General features: G+C 57.5%; 7 protein-coding genes across 7 annotated transcripts; 5 read left to right on the top strand and 2 right to left on the bottom strand.

Annotated features, from left to right (window-relative positions):
* Positions 1–105: 105 nt before the first annotated feature.
* B0H64DRAFT_478697 (uncharacterized protein) lies at positions 106–1,370 on the bottom strand. The gene is made up of 3 exons (XM_062808262.1): positions 1,213–1,370; positions 911–1,065; positions 106–712 (listed from the first exon to the last, which is right to left on the bottom strand). The coding sequence occupies exons 2-3, from the start codon at positions 1,040–1,042 to the stop codon at positions 281–283; spliced, it is 564 nt and encodes a 187-aa protein (XP_062654344.1). The 5' UTR covers positions 1,043–1,065; positions 1,213–1,370; the 3' UTR covers positions 106–280.
* Positions 1,371–2,686: 1,316 nt separating this feature from the next.
* B0H64DRAFT_48367 (peptidase-like protein) lies at positions 2,687–4,797 on the top strand. Its single transcript, XM_062808307.1, has 4 exons — positions 2,687–3,072; positions 3,142–3,572; positions 3,647–4,238; positions 4,304–4,797. Exons 1-4 carry the CDS (start codon positions 2,954–2,956, stop codon positions 4,647–4,649), a joined length of 1,488 nt encoding a protein of 495 aa, XP_062654343.1. The 5' UTR covers positions 2,687–2,953; the 3' UTR covers positions 4,650–4,797.
* Positions 4,798–5,971: 1,174 nt separating this feature from the next.
* Positions 5,972–7,272, top strand: B0H64DRAFT_331432 (glycoside hydrolase superfamily; the record flags this gene model as incomplete). The annotated part of the gene is made up of 2 exons (XM_062801002.1): positions 5,972–6,301; positions 6,361–7,272. 2 exons carry the CDS (start codon positions 5,972–5,974, stop codon positions 7,270–7,272), a joined length of 1,242 nt encoding a protein of 413 aa, XP_062654342.1.
* A 997-nt stretch (positions 7,273–8,269) lies between these two features.
* On the top strand, positions 8,270–9,043 carry B0H64DRAFT_331296 (hemerythrin HHE cation binding domain-containing protein; the record flags this gene model as incomplete). Its single annotated transcript, XM_062800991.1, has 2 exons — positions 8,270–8,662; positions 8,723–9,043. The coding sequence occupies 2 exons, from the start codon at positions 8,270–8,272 to the stop codon at positions 9,041–9,043; spliced, it is 714 nt and encodes a 237-aa protein (XP_062654341.1).
* A 311-nt stretch (positions 9,044–9,354) lies between these two features.
* Positions 9,355–11,224, bottom strand: B0H64DRAFT_420642 (uncharacterized protein; the record flags this gene model as incomplete). Its single annotated transcript, XM_062805477.1, has 2 exons — positions 9,355–10,650; positions 11,180–11,224. 2 exons carry the CDS (start codon positions 11,222–11,224, stop codon positions 9,355–9,357), a joined length of 1,341 nt encoding a protein of 446 aa, XP_062654340.1.
* A 922-nt stretch (positions 11,225–12,146) lies between these two features.
* Positions 12,147–13,961, top strand: B0H64DRAFT_446648 (cytochrome P450; the record flags this gene model as incomplete). Its single annotated transcript, XM_062806932.1, has 6 exons — positions 12,147–12,368; positions 12,423–12,459; positions 12,513–13,188; positions 13,240–13,645; positions 13,707–13,853; positions 13,914–13,961. 6 exons carry the CDS (start codon positions 12,147–12,149, stop codon positions 13,959–13,961), a joined length of 1,536 nt encoding a protein of 511 aa, XP_062654339.1.
* Positions 13,962–14,516: 555 nt separating this feature from the next.
* Positions 14,517–15,836, top strand: B0H64DRAFT_292683 (uncharacterized protein; the record flags this gene model as incomplete). The annotated part of the gene is made up of 1 exon (XM_062800051.1): positions 14,517–15,836. A coding segment is annotated over one exon (1,320 nt), but the record flags the coding sequence as incomplete, so codon positions are not given.
* Between the last annotated feature and the right edge of the window lie 1,410 nt (positions 15,837–17,246).

The raw sequence follows: 17,246 nt of genomic DNA, 5'->3' as shown, positions 1-17,246 counted from the left end.
AGGAGAGCTCAGCGATAGGGGCACCTTAAACGAAGTCATAATGAGAACAGATCAGTGTCTGGGTGGAGGCATTGCTATCTACAGGCCTTCCCCCTCGGCCAGTCTGCGATGGTGCAGGCCCCTCCCTTAAAGGGATCCGCACTCCCAAAACCGCCCTCCACACGAAGCCACCCATTCCAGCCCCTCCAAACTCCAACCCAGGCGATTCCGCGTGGGAAAAGCAAAAAGAAACAATAGGAACCTAAAGGGGCGTCCCCCCATCCGTGGCGCCAGCTAGAGCCTAGACCTCGCCCGGCTCGGGGCCGGCGTTCTTCTCCTCCGAGGAGCCCATCTCCTCTTCCTCCTCCTGGGCGCCAGAACCTGCCTCATCCGAGTCGCCGGCAGTGGCGAGGGGGTCGGAAAGCGGGCCCATGATGGAGTGCTTCGGCCAAACGGTGGGCTTGGCGGCCTTACCGCGGGCGGCGGGCTTGTTGGAGGCGGCAGTGGTAGTCGCCTTGGAACCGCGGGCGCGTTTCTTTGGGGACGGGTTGTCGTCCCCGTCGTCCGCCTGCGCGGCGGCCTCCTCGGCGGCGGTCGGCAGGTTGTTATCCTCTCGGTACTTCGCGTCGTACGCGTTGATCTTGTTCTTGATGAGGCTCCAAGCGTTGGCCACGGAGCGGGGGTTCTTCAGGCCCATGCGGTCGGCAACCTTGGCATAGTCGATTTGGAAGCCCTGGAGTATGCGTGTCAGTATTGTTTGGCAAAGCTTGAGCCTGTCTAACCGAAACTGCCGGGGTTTCTCTCCATTCTGACAGCCGAGACTGAATGCAATGATGAAATGAAGAATGAAGATCAGGTGTTTGGCGGGGAAGGAAGCGTGAGACGGGAAAGGAGCCCGGGGGATAGGCATCAAATTAAAGGGTGGACTTACACCAGGGAAGCCTGGGACGGTCAGCAGGCCTTGTAACATCATGGTCTGCTCCCGAGCAGTGAGGACCGAAAGCGGGCCATCGGCGTTGCCAACAGCCTCCTCCGACTTCTGGTACTTCGACTTGGGAGGCATTGTAATTTGTTGTTTCTGATGGTCTGCGAAGCTTGATTAGTGCCAGATCAAACCCAGGAATGAGGGAACAAGTCTTCAGGCAATGCAGAAAGCATTGGACCATGTGAAGCTGAAATCGGTGTCGAGATGTTTTCGTCAGAGAAGAGGATGAAATTGGCAGATTTACTTACTTGATGAAGAGGTTGCAGCGATGAGGCAATCCAACCTTGCTCAAGATGGTGAAGGATGGCGATGCAATTATGACGATCGCTTGAGATGCAGCGAGGTTGATGTCGGAGTTGTGGTATTGGAAGAGAAAGGAAGAATGGAGGAGGGTGGGGGTTTATTTATGCTTCTTAGCAGGGTGTGCATCAGCCAGGCCTGGAAATGCGGGTCTGAGGAAGAAATCACAGTGAGTTGCTGGTGTTTACGGAAAGTTGGTGTGAAGTTTTTCCCAGAATCACATCAACAGGCAAGAGTTGGGTGCAGGAGGGTGAGGAGATATAAACTTCTAAGAAAGTGTTGGGAAGCGGAGCACCACACTGAAAGTTTCATGCACCACAACCCCGGTCTGGAGCTTCAACTTTTCACTCGTCCGGGAAAGAGCCACAATGAAATTTGGAATGGCGAGACTGGTTTCATGCTCCAGTGCAAGAAGCCTCAGCATTGTGTTTCCCATTCCATGACTTAATTGGCATTGTTTCAATTCTCCACTATAGCTTCAATGGAGGCATCAAGAATAATGCACACTAGCAAGTGTCGGATATCATCACAGCCATATTACCACATTTTGCTGGGGGGATGGTTCCCATTGTTAGCTCTTAAAAGTAAATAACTCTGTCCCAGTGAGCATCTTATTTTGGATTGGGAAACAATTGATATGCGTGTGTAAGAACAGATCCCTTGATGAAAGCCTTTTCTATATGCTTACCTCTAGAGATGCTGACTTCAAATGCAGGGTGCATTTCGAGACAGAGAGTAATCCCTTTAGTTTGTTTCAATTTCTCCGATTACCATCGCTGCAAAGTGAACTGCCGGTGGCAAGGTGTAGGAAAACGTCAAAGCCCCGATGCCGTTAAATATGGGGCCGAGCCGGAGTGGGGCCGTAGGCAAAACCACGGCGCACCCGGTCTTATCATTCATGCCTGACCCGTCAACATGAATATCTTTCATCTGTGAGCAAAGCTGCAAAGTCTAGTGTATCCCTTGAACTCTTAGTGCTGCTGCCTGGCATGCCTTTGGGTGCCTCTTATACTGTGAAGTGTAATGTACGAGCCAACGAGCCCTAGCTTCGATCTTTTTTTTACATCAGGTTGTCTGCGAAGTGTACGGGAATGAAGCAATTCGGGCGTCTTCGCATCCAGTTGGGAAATAAAGGAAGCACGGTGGAAGTTAAATGAATGCATGGGTCTTGATGATGCACAAACACATAGAGGGGGTAATTGATGAGCACCAGGATGGCGAAGAGGCCAACCCCAACATTCCCAACCACCACCAGGTTGATGAACCGACCAAAAAAAACAATGCCGAGCTTTTGGAGATGCGGCCCCACGAGCCAAGTTGGAAGGTCTCTCATCACCTTCCACTTGCGGGTTCAGTCTGCAGCAGAGCGGCTTGGCAATTTATCGCAAATGCCCGATTGCCGGCTACCATGACCGCTAATCGGTCGGTTCGAGCAGCCATGGATCAAAACAGCCTGTTACAGGCAAGGAGTCTGACGACATGGCAGGCTGATTGAGCACCTTCTTCCTTCAGTCAAGTTGGACTCTCGGGACCCTGGCCGAGTAGGAAGTTCAAAAGGAGCGGCTCGGTCCAGTCAATGTGAGTTCGGTTGTGCAACTCAATTTCCAGTACGTACAACTTCGAGTCTTGGTCAGCGCCGGCGAGATCGAAGAAGTTCGGACGGAACGCATTTGTCCCACCACCGCAACAATGAAGGCACCCCGCACGGCAGCAACAGCTGCAGCGACGCTGTTCCTCTCATCAAGCACCGTCGCGACCAATAACCCTTTGACCGCCGACAAACTCGAAGCGGATATCAAGACAGAAGAGTAAGTCATTAATCCCCTAACCCTCCCTAACCCATCAATCCGGCCCTGCCCCGTCTAACCAATTCCCAGACTCCAAAATGTCCTCTGGAACCTCAACCACATCGCCATCAACAACGGCGGCAACCGCGCCTTCGGCGAGCCGGGCTTCAAGGCATCCCTGGACTTCGTGCTCGAGCGCGTGCAGACCCGCTTCGCCGACCAGTTCGACACCTTCGTGCAGCCCTTCAACCACACCTACGACAAGACGCTCGAGATCAGCGTGACAGGCCCCGAGGGCGAGGACGTCTTCGTCATCAGCCCGCAGTACAACCCGCCCACGCTGGTGGAGGGCGGCATCACGGCCGCCCTGGTCGACACCCCCGTCGACGACGAGCGCGGATCTGCCTGTTTCGCCGACCAATGGGAGGGGTTGGACGTCAAGGGCAAGTTGGCCCTCGTGAAGAGGGGGCTTTGCGCTGTGGCGGACAAGTCTATTCTCGCGAAGGAGCGCGGGGCTTTGGGTGAGTATTGAGCTCTGAGGTCCCCTTGGTTCAAGTAGGGAGGTGACGTGCTGATTCCTCGAGGCGGAAATTAGGTGTCATCTTGTATGACGAAGTCCCCGGGACCAACATTGTCGTTCCCACATTGGGCGCCGAGAACATCGGACGCATGGTCCCTATCGGTATCATCCCCTTGGAGGTTGGCCAAAGCTGGAAGTCCCGCCTGGCAGCTGGCGAGGAAGTGACTGCGACTCTCCTCGTCGATTCCATCTCCGAGACCCGCGAGACTTGGAATATCATTTCCGAGACCAAGCAGGGCGACCCGAATAACGTGGTCATGCTGGGCGCGCATCTCGACAGTGTGCAGAAGGGCGCCGGCGTGAATGATGATGGCAGCGGCACTGCGGCCCTCTTGGAGATCATGACCGCGGTTAGGCGGTATGATAACTTCCCGAACAAGATTCGGTTTGCGTGGTGGGGAGCCGAGGAGAGCGGCTTGGTCGGCTCGCTGTACTACACCTCTCACCTGACCGAGGCCGAGGCCGACAGCATCAGGTACTATTTCAACTACGACATGATCGGCTCGCCCCAGCCTGATTTCAGCATTGCAAGCAACGAGAACAGTGGCGTCGGTCCGCAACTGCTCGATGAGTATCTTGCGACAAAGGGAAAGGAGGTCCGCCACGGGTATGTGAACTGTCCCATCCAAGACCCCCCTTTTCCAACATCTGTACTAAACGTTTCTCTCGCAGTGAATTCGGCAGCGGCTCAGACTTCGTCGGCTTCATCGAGATCGGCATCCCAACCGCGTCCCTGCACACTGGTGCCGGCGCGCCATATGACGCTTGCTATCATCAGGCGTGTGATGACCTGGACAACATCCACTGGGAGGCCCTCACTGTCAACGCTAGAGCCGCCGCTCGCGCGGCCGCGAGGCTAGCGAACTCGCTTGAAGGTGTACCCCCCCGTGCGAAGACCAGCCCCAACCTTCGCACCCGACACGGGGTGATGCAAAGCTTCAAGAGGTGGACTGCACTGGCCGAGGAGGCCAGCAACGGCCACACCTGCTCGCACAAGGGAAAGAAGATCCGGGTATAATACGAACAGCGAACTCGGGAGTACATAGGTACATGACCGAATACTGTGACGGTGGACGAAGGAAAGCCGAGCAGAAGGGGGTGCTGGTGACGGATAGCCACCGTATGAATCCTTTTCCCAGCATATCGACTTGTCAAAACTTGACGACACAAGTACAAAGAAAATGTTATCCCTCGTCAGCTTCGAGGAATGTGCGACGGAGCAGCCACGATTCCGCAATCCGTACCTCGAAAAAGAAGGGTGCCTGACCACCGAGTAGAAATCTATCCATGACGGTTTGGCAATCACAACATGCATGTTGAGTTGGGTAGGTAGGTACCTAGTAATTAACGGACACGGACTGACTACCGCTCAGTCAGGAATGAATCATCAACATTTGTACCTGCTTCCTATATCTTCCGATTTCCCCATCCGGAAGTGGCGTCTGCACTTAGCCCAGGAAAACGGCCAACGGTGTTGTCTATCAAGGCGGCCTGAGCCGAGGACCAACTCCGGGAAAAGGCCCTCGAACCTCAGCCGCATCCCCTTGCCAGCCAACGTTGATTCGGCGATAACAACGACTCGAAGAGCGCCGGCTATTTGCACGGGTTAGGGAACGCACACCTCGTATCCTGCCTCGCTAGCAACCTGGAAGCTTCTTCCCGACGGCATCGTGACTCGGCCTCCGATGCCAAGCGCACAACACTGGCAACAAGGTTGTAGCCCGCGGCCTTCAGGCTAATTATCACGTGGAGGGCGGAGTTGGGGAGCACTGAATAACCTAAAAACCTCCGGGGGCGCCGGGATTAAGGGGCCTCGCTAGCGCCGGTGGGTTCTGAAGGGCACCAGCTTCCGGGTTGACGAGGAGTTGGCGTCGCCTTGGCTTTCCCTTTTGCGTACGCACGGAACATCCTCCGAGGCAAAACCGGGTTAGGTGACCGTTCGGACGAGAGCAATGGTAACCCCCCTGAGGCTCCCCACCGCAGGACCCGGCCCCAGTGGGCCCATCATGCGAGACCCGAGCAGTCTCGACCAGCTTCGACTCGGCTTCGAAGCTTCTAGGGCGGAGCAAGCCGGAGCTGGAACCACGTCGGGTAGGCGAACCAACCCCATCGCCCCCGATAGATCACGGGGTGGGCGATGCGGCCCCGTGGGGACGACGAGCCGATGGTCCATTGCCGAGATTTGAATACCTGCCAGGCCCACCAAGGGTAACAACGATGGAGGGTTATTCTGGGCAACTATAAGGACTCCGGTCCCCTCATCCCGCCGTCTGCTATCTGTTCACCACCCTTCCGTCCATCTCAACCCTATCGTCGGTGTCGCCCCTCTTGGTCAGCAACATGCATTCCAACGCTTTCCTTGCGGCCCTTCTGGTGCCCGCCGTCTCGGCCCAGCTCAACGACCTCGCTGTTCGCGCCGGTCTGAAGTACTTCGGTACCGCCCTCGGCGAAGGCACTATCAACAGCGACAGCCAGTATGCCGCCATCCTCAGCGACACGAGCATGTTTGGCCAGCTCGTCCCGGAGAACGGCCAGAAGTGGGAGACCACGGAGCCCTCGCGCGGCCAGTTCAACTACAACCAGGGTGATATCACAGCCAACACCGCCAAGAGGAACGGCCAGGGCCTCCGCTGCCACACTCTGGTGTGGTACAGCCAGCTTCCCAGCTGGGTGAGTCTATCCTTCTCGAGTGCGCTTTCGGGTCCGTGTCATCGCTAACCAACACCCAGGTCCGTGACGGGTCGTGGAACAAGCAGACCCTGACCTCGGTCATGGAGACTCACATCAACAACGTCATGGGCCACTACAAGGGCCAGTGCTACGCGTGGGACGTTGTGAACGAGGCCATCAACGACAGCGGCGGCTGGCGCGACAGCGTCTTCCTCCGGACCTTCGGCACCGACTACTTCCCGCTCTCCTTCAACCTCGCCAAGGCGGCTGACCCCGACACAAAGCTGTACTACAACGATTACAACCTCGAGTACAACGCCGCCAAGACGGACTACGCCGTTGACCTCGTCAAGATCGTCCAGGCCGCGGGCGCCCCCATCGACGGCGTCGGCTTCCAGGGCCATCTCATCGTCGGCAGCACCCCCAGCCGCGCCAACCTGGCCACCACGCTCAAGCGCTTCACCTCGCTCGGCGTCGAGGTCGCCTACACGGAACTGGACATCCGCCACTCGAGCCTGCCCCCGTCCTCGCAGGCGGCGGTCACGCAGGGCAACGACTTCGCCAACGTGGTGGGCTCGTGCCTCGACGTCGACGGCTGCATCGGCGTCACCGTCTGGGGCTTCACGGACAAGCACTCGTGGATCCCGAGCACCTTCCCCGGCGAGGGCGACGCCATGATCTACGACAGCAACTACAACAAGAAGCCCGCATGGACCTCCATCTCGTCGGTCCTCGCCGCCGCCGCCACCGGCGGCGGCAACCCGCCCGCCTCCTCCTCCACCACCCTCGTCACCGTCACCACCACCCCGACCGTCACCCCGACCTCCACCTCGGCCGGCACCACCCCGACCGGCGGCGCCACCCAGACCCACTGGGGCCAGTGCGGCGGCAACGGCTGGCAGGGCCCCACCCGCTGCGAGAGCCCCTGGACCTGCCAGAAGCAGAACGACTGGTACTCGCAGTGCCTGTAAAGGATTGTTCGTAGTTTGATGTGTGTGGTCGTTCAGTTTCGGAGACGCGGCGGTTGTTCACCTAGCTGTTAATCCTGCTGCGAGGCTCTGATACTCGGATTGTCGGTGCTATGGCGCCGGCTGGGTGTTATTCTGGGGAGTTCTTCTGTATGTATTGAATCCGTTGGCGCCGGTTGTAAATAAGGCCGGAACAAGTACATATTTCGCGCATGCATTACATGACCTGTTTCTGAGCTTTGAAAGGTGACGTGACATGACCACGCAACAAACCCTGCCTGCTCCATGCACTTGTGGTCTTGTTTTCCTCGATTTCTTTTGATATTTTCTGCTTGATTCTTCTTCCCCAATCCTTTCTCCTCGGGTTTCTTGCGGCTCGATCTTGTTTTCCTTCAGTGCCCAGCGTTTTCGGGGCAGATGGTGACCGAATCTCATGTTCAACGGCATGAAATCCAAGTACAGATAGAGGGCGAAAGGGATGGTTTGTTGGGGGTTTCCTTGGGGGCGGAAAATAAGCCCCGCGCCCCCAACGCCTCGCATCCCATCTGGGTTGTGATCCTCGATCGATGTAACTATATATAGAGTGTATGCAGTTGGTGATCGCAGGCCCCGGCTGCCGGGTCTCGTTCCGAAGCAAGAAGTGTCATGACATCACCAACTTCCATCAAGAGGTAACCCACACACACTGGACATCAAATCTCAATGCTTGTGCTTCCGGAAGAAAAGCTACGAGCAGCCACTCAGAGCACGCAGATTCCTAAACCATGACGTGCAGAGCCTCCAGCAACAACATGTTCGTTGACGTCACGGTCGCTCCGTGTAGCCTGGCCAGTATTCGAGAACGTCCATGGAGAAGCGGACATGACATTCCTAACCACGCCGTAGTTCCGTATTAGAGTAGCGAGCAGTACAAAAGACGGTGCCCGGCTTTATGAGTATCGTTGAGGACATAGGCAACCCACCCACCTGCCTTACACTCTGTTATTACACCTGCTCAATCATGCATCGTCAAGCATTGCGGATGTCCCCGGCCATTACACAACAAGTTAGACACAGGTTGACCAACACAATTACTCGTCCCTTCTTCGCATCCAGCATCCGCTTCCAGTCAACGCAAACCCGTCAGGGAACACCGGCCGGAGCCACCATGACCGCCAGCGCCGCGACCCGTGTGTCGAACCGCATCAAGCACGATCACGAGGAGCTGCGGGAGTACTACAACAACATCAAGAACGCGCAGCGTGACGACGACAAGGCGAAGTGGCAGAACCAGTTCGTGTGGGAGCTCGCGCGGCATTCCGTCGCCGAGGAGATTGTCGTGTACCCGGCGATGGAGAAGCATATCCCCAACGGCGTGGTCATGGCCGAGAAGGATCGGTCGGAGCACCAACAGGTACGTGCGCTCCACGAGCCCACAAACATATTTCCAAACCCCTAACACCCAACTCCGCAGGTCAAAGAGAAGCTCTACGAGTTCCAATCCATGACCCCCGCCGACCCGACCTTCCTCCCAACGATCGACTCGCTGTGGGGGTCGCTGTCGCAGCACATCCAAGAGGAGGAGCAGGACGACCTTCCGGCGCTCGAGAAGGTCATCGACGCCGACGCGTCGGGGGCACTGGCTCGCAGCTTCGACCGCACCAAGCACTTTGTGCCGACGCGCAGCCACCCGTCGGCACCAGACCGGCCGCCGTACGAGACTGCGGTGGGCATGATGGCGACGCCGTTGGATAAGCTGAGGGATATGTTCCGAAGGTTCCCTGAGGATAAGTGAGAGCGGATCCGGGTGGTTTTGTGTAGGTGTTGGGTTGATTGGTATGCGTGAGCCATCGGTGGTTGGTTGGGGGGGTTCGATAGTCTAAAGGCATTTTGGTGCGCCGAAGAAGAAGATAAGAAAAGATGAATAGAGTGTTAGCTCCGTCCCTGATTCATGGGCTGCAACACCGTGCCCAGCCCGACATCCCTAAGACCGGGTGTGGTACCCGACCACGACGGCGAGACTGCAAATGAGAGCTGGAATCCTAAGTGGGTAGCTTAGCATGTTGTCTCGCCGCTTGAGAGCCAGCGCGACAGTAGTGCGGCGGCTCACCCCATTGCCGCGTGCCCCGTGATCCAACCCAGGGCCCAGGCAGAGTGCCGCTTCCACGGACCGGTCATGGTCTGAGCAATATCACGTATCACCCCCTCGGCCCAACCCTGCATGAACCAATACCCTTGCAGTTGCGCGGCGTGAAACACGACACAGTAGTACGAGAGCAGCGCGAGCGCGGCTTGGTTCCGCTGCCTCAGCAACGGTATCAAGTCATCCGACGTCTGGATCGGCCATGCGGCCACCACGCGGTACTCGGCGCTGGCGGACTTGGCGAGCGAGTCACGAATGACGGACACTAGGCGGTACGCATCGGCATGGATGATGGCGCGCACCCGGTCGTCGGTCTCGGTCTCGGCGATCTCGACCAAGAAATCCCCGACAGCCAGTACGACACGGTCCAATGCTGGATTGGGAAGCTCAGTCCCACCATGCTGCACAAACAGCTCCGAGAGCGGGCCCGAGCGTAGCAGGTCCTGGGACGAGTACAGCACGCTGCCGATGCCCTTGACCAGGATCAGCACGTCGACGATGTCGTCAACGGTGGGCCCGCCGGGCACGCGGTTCGTGGAAGCGGCGGCGAGCGAGCCGATAAAGAGGAGCGACGATGAGGCGAAGAGGGCGTGGCAGTTGGCGGGCGACAATTCCGAGAGGGCGAGGCGCATGCGTCGGATACCGGCGTTTTGGTGTTGCGAGGCGCGGAGCGAGTAAGCTTGGCGGCTTTGTGGATGCAAGTGGGCGAGGTGGTAGGATGCTACGGCGAGAATCTGATGGAGTAGGAAGATGTGGCCGAAGGCTTGCCGAGGCACCTCCATCTTCCACAAGTGGTTTACCTCGAGCTGGGTGGGATCGATCATGAAGGTCTCATAAGTGGATGTGGTAAAGTGATGGAGCAACTCGAGGTCGAAGACCCAGTTGGCCGTGTCCTCCTCGGCAGGGCCAGTGACGAGCTTGGTCAAGTACGGAAAAGGGTCTGGGGTCGTTGCGACAGGGGAGTCGGTCGATGTTGTGTGTGCCGAGCCGCTGGGGGAGGGTCCTGGATCCGGGCCGCATTCTCCTGCTGGGCCGGGGGTAGGTGGCTGCAGTAACGTAGGCTTCGGGTTGAGAGCTCTACTTGTAACCCGGCTTCTCCGGAAGGTCGGCGGGAGCGGTGACGGGCCCGGGCCAGGTGAAGGCGTGTCGGCGGCGAGAGGAGAACTTGTGGCCGGGGAAGTGACCTCCGGCTGGTTGGAAAGGCTACATTCGATGCCATGGCGGAGGCAGGCTTTGCAAGATGGCCTGGTCTCGTCACACTGACGGTGTTAGCAACCAACCGCAAACAGAGTTCCCGGCGATAGGCTCCAGGGAGTGATCTCGGGGATCGAGATGGGGGCGGTCGGGAACGGGAAACGGGGACAAAGGAGCCAAAACAAAACGCGTTGCGTACTTTCACTCTCCGCTGTTTACACCTCAAGCAACCAGTCCGCGACTTGGTATAGCCAAGACGTAGGCGAGCCATGGTCAGACACGGCGGCGGCGAGTAACAAGCACAAACGAGGCAAAAGCGAAAGCGAGCTTGTGGGGGATTCGTCGCTGTCCGTCTCCGCAGAATCTGTCACGGCAAAGGAATGGAAATTTTTGGTGGGGGGATGCAGAATGATCCGACCGCAACCAACCAAAAAACTTCAATTCATTGCGAGCGGGTGGGTCCGACAGGTGCCTCCGGCTGTCACGGTCCACAAATCGGAGAGAGGTTTTTCTGGCAAGGAAAATTGGAAAAGGCCCAAACGTCATTTCACAGGGCAATTCGGAGAAGGCGTTCGCCAAAACAAAGTCGCGCACTCGTGCCCCTTTTTCCGGAATTGCTGCGGTTTGCCTCGAGATCATCACTTGGCAAGCCCGTCCGCCTTGGCGATAACCCGGCAAGCAGAGAGATACCAATAGGAACACGATCCGAAACCGTAAACGAAGTGGAGCACAGCTGCGACTCGGCCTTATCCCAGATTGACGATGCCGCCGATTGCATGTTTGGATCTTGGACACCATTTACATGATATTCCACATCCAGTCCAGTGCTCTGAATGCATTTCTTTTTTGCGTTTCACGAACCGCCATACCACCTTCCACTTGCTTGGTACCAACCTCCGACACCACGCAGCATGGAGTCTATGTCAGCACTCTACTTTCAGTACGCCCTCGGATTTGATTGCTGACACGGGACCACTTCCCGGAATCCTGGCCCGGGGTGCGCGACAAATTCGAGATGGCCCGAGCTGTTGACGAATACGGGTACAACCACATTATTCGTATTGCAGTGTGTATGGACAAGTACTAGTATTATGTGTCCATCGGAAATTCATCCAGGGTCCAAGCCACTCTTCGATGCCGCGTCAGATCTGCGCTTACACTCACTAATAATTTCCCGGCTTAGCCTGGTTAGGACATGGTATGCTGGGAACTGGGAACTGGGTTCGAGCCGGGCCAAACGCAGTCGTCCAGTTTGAAGGACAGTGGCTCCAGTGGGTCGTCTGAAACGTCACCGTCAAACACCGTGTCAGCCGTTGCAACCCTAAAATCCCCCCGGATCGCCTTGCGCCCGTGGTGAAGTGGGTGAAGTGGGCGAAGTGGCCCACCTGACAAGGGGAGATGCCGATGAAAGGGCTGAAAGGCAGCAGGGGGGTGAAGCCAACAAATGCAAGAGAGCGTTGAAAAGGCGGCGTTGTCCCACCCGCACGTCTGACTGCATCTTCCACAGCGAGCTTGGAGACGAGCCCGCCCCTTCGATCGACTCTTTCAACCACCACGCACCATGGCTGATGTACAAGCAATCTCAGACGCCGTCAGCGCGAGGTTGCCCCTGATCCTTCCAACCCTCGCCGCCCTCCTCGCCATCGTTCTTTTCCAAAATGTCTTGAGCCGGAAACCCCTCGCGAATATCCCCGTTGCGGGACAGCACCTGGGTGGTGATGAAAAACGGAGACAGGCATACCTCACCAAGGCCGCCGACCTATACGCTGAGGGCTATAAAAAGGTTGGTTACCGATGGATCCCAAGGTCTCACCCCTGCAGGCTAACGGTTCCCTAGTTCAAGGACAGTGTCTTCCGGATCGTAACGACCAATAGTAGGATCCAGACAGCCCTTAGCATGATGATGCGGCGGCTGACATCCATCTAGAGTTTACTGTCATTGTCGTGCCGCCAAAGTTCCTCGGCGAGCTCAGGAAGCTTCCGGACGATGTCGTGAGCTTTAACGATGCCCTTACCCAGGTCATGCACACCAAGTACACCAAGCTCCCCGTCGGCGAGAGCACGGTTCCTCACACAGTCAAGACCAGCCTGACGCCAGCCTTGGTACGCCTTAACCCAACCATTGCCGAAGAGGTTCAACAGTCGATCCTTCAAGAGCTGCCTCCATGCAACGATTGGACCTCCCTCAACATCAACCGCAAACTCCTGCGTATCGTCGCCCTCGTGTCAGGCCGGATCTTCATCGGCGCCGAGCTCAGCCGCTCAGAGGAGTACCTGGATGCCGCCATCAGCTACACGATGGAGTTGATGGAAGCCCGCCGCGCGTTGGAGGAAGTTCGCCCATGGCTCCGTCCATTCATCGGCAGCCGGTTGCCCGAGGTCAAGAAGCTCGACCAACGACGACTGCAGGCAGACAAGTTCTTGCGCCCCATTGTGGCCGCCAGGCGTCAAATGCAGGACGGCGAAAAGCCCGACGACATGCTGCAGTGGATGATGGATGGGGAAGACAAGGTCAAGCAGAGCACGACCAGGGAGCTGGCAATGCTCCAGCTCGCCATTTCCTTCGCGGCCATCCACACCACAACCTTGACGGCTACCAATGTGTAAGTCTCATCTTTCATCTCCACCGGAATGCTCGGGCTAAGATGGTGCAGTTTCTACAACCTGGCAGCCTACCCGCAATACATCCCAGAGCTACGCGACGAAATTCGCACTGTTCTCGCCGAGCACAACGGCGTCTTCACCAGCTCAGCGATGCAGGCCATGAAAAAGCTCGATAGCTTCCTCAAGGAAACGATGCGCCTGGACCCGGCCGGCACCGTCTCCTTCCAGCGCAAGGTCAAGAAAACGTTCACCCTCTCCAACGGTCAGGTCATCCCAGCTGGTGTCGTTGTCGAGGTCCCCTCCGCCGCCATCGGCCGCGATTCCGACGTGTTCCCGGACGCCGATAAGTTCGACCCCTGGAGGTTCTCCCGCTTGCGTGAGGAGGCTCGCCAGTCCGGCGAAGTGGAGGCTGCGGCCCAAAACCAGTTCGTATCCGTTAACCCGACTGTCCTGACCGTAAGTACTGCAGGTGGAACGACGTGGTAGCTGTCGTGGCACTCGGTTAACCCTCGCTCAGTTTGGCTTTGGGCGCCATGCCTGCCCTGGTCGCTTCTTCGCTGCCAATGAGATCAAGATGATTGTCGCCAACTTCGTCCTCGCCTACGACATGGCTCTCCCAGAAGGAGTGACCGAGAGATACCCAAATCTCACATTCGGCGCGTCGGTAAGTTTTCGTGGCACCCAAGAATCTCTGGCCAAAACGAAGGGCTGACAAGTTTGGCAGTCTGTACCGGACCCGACGAAGGAGGTACTGTTCAAGAGGATTGCATAAAACACCCGTTGGATGGAAACAATTGCTTGTTTCCGATTTGCTGTCCACGTTGTCTATGGTTTGTGAGGCTGGACGGAGCGAAGTGTCGCCTCCATGGTTTTAATGTTAGTAGCATTAACTACAGAAAGCAAGCCTCAAATTTAGTCCACACCTCTACCGGTGATTCTACCCTTCGCCTTTGACGAGACTCTTATCAGAAGGGAGTCGGCGACCGGCAACTGCCCGGGCCTAGCCTCGGTCGTCAGCCGCAAACCCCACTCTCGTGCTTCCGGTCTCTCTTCGTGAGGCTAATCTCAAAACTCTCGTGGGCTCCTTCCAAGGGCGGGGGTTGAAAATTAAGGAAAAGCCGTCTGGCCTTCGCTTTTGCAACACATCATCCAACTTAAGGTACTCTGCACTAACCCCCCCCCCCCCCCCCCCCCCACCCCCCCCAACCAGCATAGATCGTACCTAGTTGGATTAAACCTCGAGAGACGGGAGCCCACCATGGAAACAAATCAAGACTCTTACGCACAACAAACGAGCAACGTGTTGCTTTCCGGCCTTGGCCAGCGTCTGGTGAGACTTTCCGGCGCCAACAAAAACGCTTTGCTCTCCGAAGCCGCTCAAGCCGTGTACCGCGACGAGAGCCAAGCTCGGGCAACTACCATTCTCTCCCGGCTGAGGGACTTGAACCCGGAACTCGCACAACAATTCCACCCCAAGCGAGATGCGTTTTCCAACCTCAATCTCCGGATGATCTCCTTCCAACCACCCAAGTCCCGGCCATACAACGATGGTGTCCCCTCTTTCATCGCAGTCAGTTACTGCTGGCACTCTGACCAGTGGCCTCTGGCCCCCGCCGCAACACCAATTTTGGTAGGCTGGGACATTTCGGAGCCCATGATGAACGCCGTCCTGGAACTGCGCGAAACCGCCGACGAGGGCGTACATGTTTGGCTCGACAAGTTGTGCATCAATCAAAGCGACCACGCAGACATCACGGCGCATCTTGGAGTGATGGACACCATCTATCGCTCTGCTCGTCGGGTCGCAATCCTCTTGGAAGACGTACAACTCAAGAAAGACGAGGAGGCGGTTGGCTTGGCCTTTGTAGGGTTTTACCAGGACCTCATCCAAGATGTTATGGACCTCGGCTTGGAAGGCGAGGAGAAGCGCCACTTCGTCAGTCAATACTTTCCTCGTCGATCACAAGAACTTGATGCCGGTACGCTGGCAGCGGTAAAGCCCTTCGTGATGAAATTGCTCGGGGCGCGTTGGTATAGCCGAGCCTGGTGCGCCCATGAGTCTCGCATGATGAAGCACCAGAAAGTCAACAATCCCTTGCTACTGTGCTTCGGCTCAGACGGCCGAGTCCTGTCGTTCGAATTTCGTTTTATCCATTATCTAGGGTACTACCTGCAAAGCACAGAGCCGCTCGACCCGCTCTCTTCGTCTCAATTCCAGGGGCGGCTCAATAACCCAAACCCGACGAGCTTGCGGCAGCTATGGTGGAGAGCTAACAGGCTGTTGCCCGATACAAACCTGGATGCGACGACCATGCAACACCTCGTTAACGTGCTGTCGACGAACTGTTTCAAGAAAGGGGATCTCATGTCAATCGCCTTGAACACGGCGAGCATACCGCTGTATTACGCGGGGGAAGATATTCAGTCCGTGGAAGAAGTGATTTGGAAGTTCTCGACTCTGGTGCTCGCCGCAGGGGACTTATCTCCTCTTGTCGCCGTCGGGGAGAAGCTCAGATTCACTACTAACAGTGGAAGAGACATCATATCTTGGGCAATCAAACCTGACCGAGGTGTGTTGGACAACGAGGTCGCAAACCCACTCCCAGAATCCATCACCGCCATCACGCGGGAGTACATAGAGCTGGATTTGTTGGTGTTCGAGTCAACGCCAAAGCAAGCATCGCCTGAGTCCAAAGCCAAAGCAGCCCGCTTGATTGCAGAACATAACCTCGACGCCATTGCAGACCAACAACTGCTGTCTCTTGATGAAACCACCCGATCAGTGATTAGCCAAGTGACGTCAGAAATAGGGCGCATCAAATCAAACCCTCCGAGACTCCAAACCCTCCGACACCTCCTCCTCTCGCTCGCCCTCGACAACGGCCTCGACTGGTTCCTCGCCTTTCCCGGCGCAATGCACCAAGCGACCGCGTCCTCCTGGCAGCATGGCACGGTCGGCGGATACACCAACCCGGCCCTGACCCCTGCCGCCACGGCCCTCCTCGCCCTCTTCAACCCTACCAGCACCACCACAACCCCCCCAACAACAACCACCACCACCAGCAGCCCTACCGACCCCTCCACAAACCCCTCACAACTCCACCTCGCAACCCTCGCCCTAACAACCCTCCTCGACCCCCGCCTCCTCCTCCTCAACCCCAACCCACGGCGCCTCCCGCTCTCCGCCCGCCTCGGCCCCACCACCACCACGGCCTTCCTCACCCCACCGACCAGCAACCGCGCCTACCTCGCCGTGCCCGCCGCGCTCGCCCACCTGCCGGCGTGGCACGCGCGCGCGTGGGTGGTCGAGCCCTTCGACCCCGCGGCGGCGGCCCGCCCCGACGACTTGTTGCTCCCGCCGGCGGATCTGTGCGTCGCTGTTCCTGCTGCTGCGGGGTCTCCGCCGGGGGCCGGGGGGAAGGTGGAAGTGGAGAGGATCGAGGATGTGGTGCCCGTGCTGACTTCGGATTACGAGGATCGGCGGGTGGGGCCGGGCGCGGGATTGGGGGGTGGTTTGCGAGGCGGGTGGGGGGCGGTGAGGTTGAGGAGTCGGGAGGTGTTGTTTGGGGGGTGTGGTGGGTTGTGGGGGGAGGAGGGCAGGGGGATGATGAGGGCGGAGGATGAGAGTTTGATGGGCGGGGAGGGCGTGGTGTTGTTGAGGCGGCAGAGGGTTTATGGGGCGGAGAACTATCCTTGGGCGGACATACGTGAGGCACTGAGGAAGGTATTTGGGGAGGGCGCGGGAGCGGATGCGGTCGGTGGTATTGCGGGTTGAAGCCGAGCGAGTCTGGCGAGTAACCCGGCCGTCGATCAGGAGATTTTCAGCTTCTTGTGGTGGCAGACATGGAGGGACCGCGCCCCAGACATGCTCAGGCGCCTCGGATGCACAACGACTTCGCCTCTCATAAACAACAGGGGTTTGGTTGGTGGCCGAGCCGATTCGGGAGTGGCTCCTTTTGACACATTCCTGACTCGCAACTCCCTTTCTTTTTTCTGGTGGCTGTCGTGATAATTGGCCTGGAAGCAGCCGGGCCTGAGTTACCGGGGCTGGACCATG

Source organism: Chaetomium fimeti (assembly GCF_033439085.1).
Source record: "Chaetomium fimeti strain CBS 168.71 chromosome Unknown B0H64scaffold_11, whole genome shotgun sequence".
NCBI classification, from domain to species: domain Eukaryota; kingdom Fungi; phylum Ascomycota; class Sordariomycetes; order Sordariales; family Chaetomiaceae; genus Chaetomium; species Chaetomium fimeti.
This window is presented reverse-complemented; position numbering and strand designations above follow the sequence as displayed.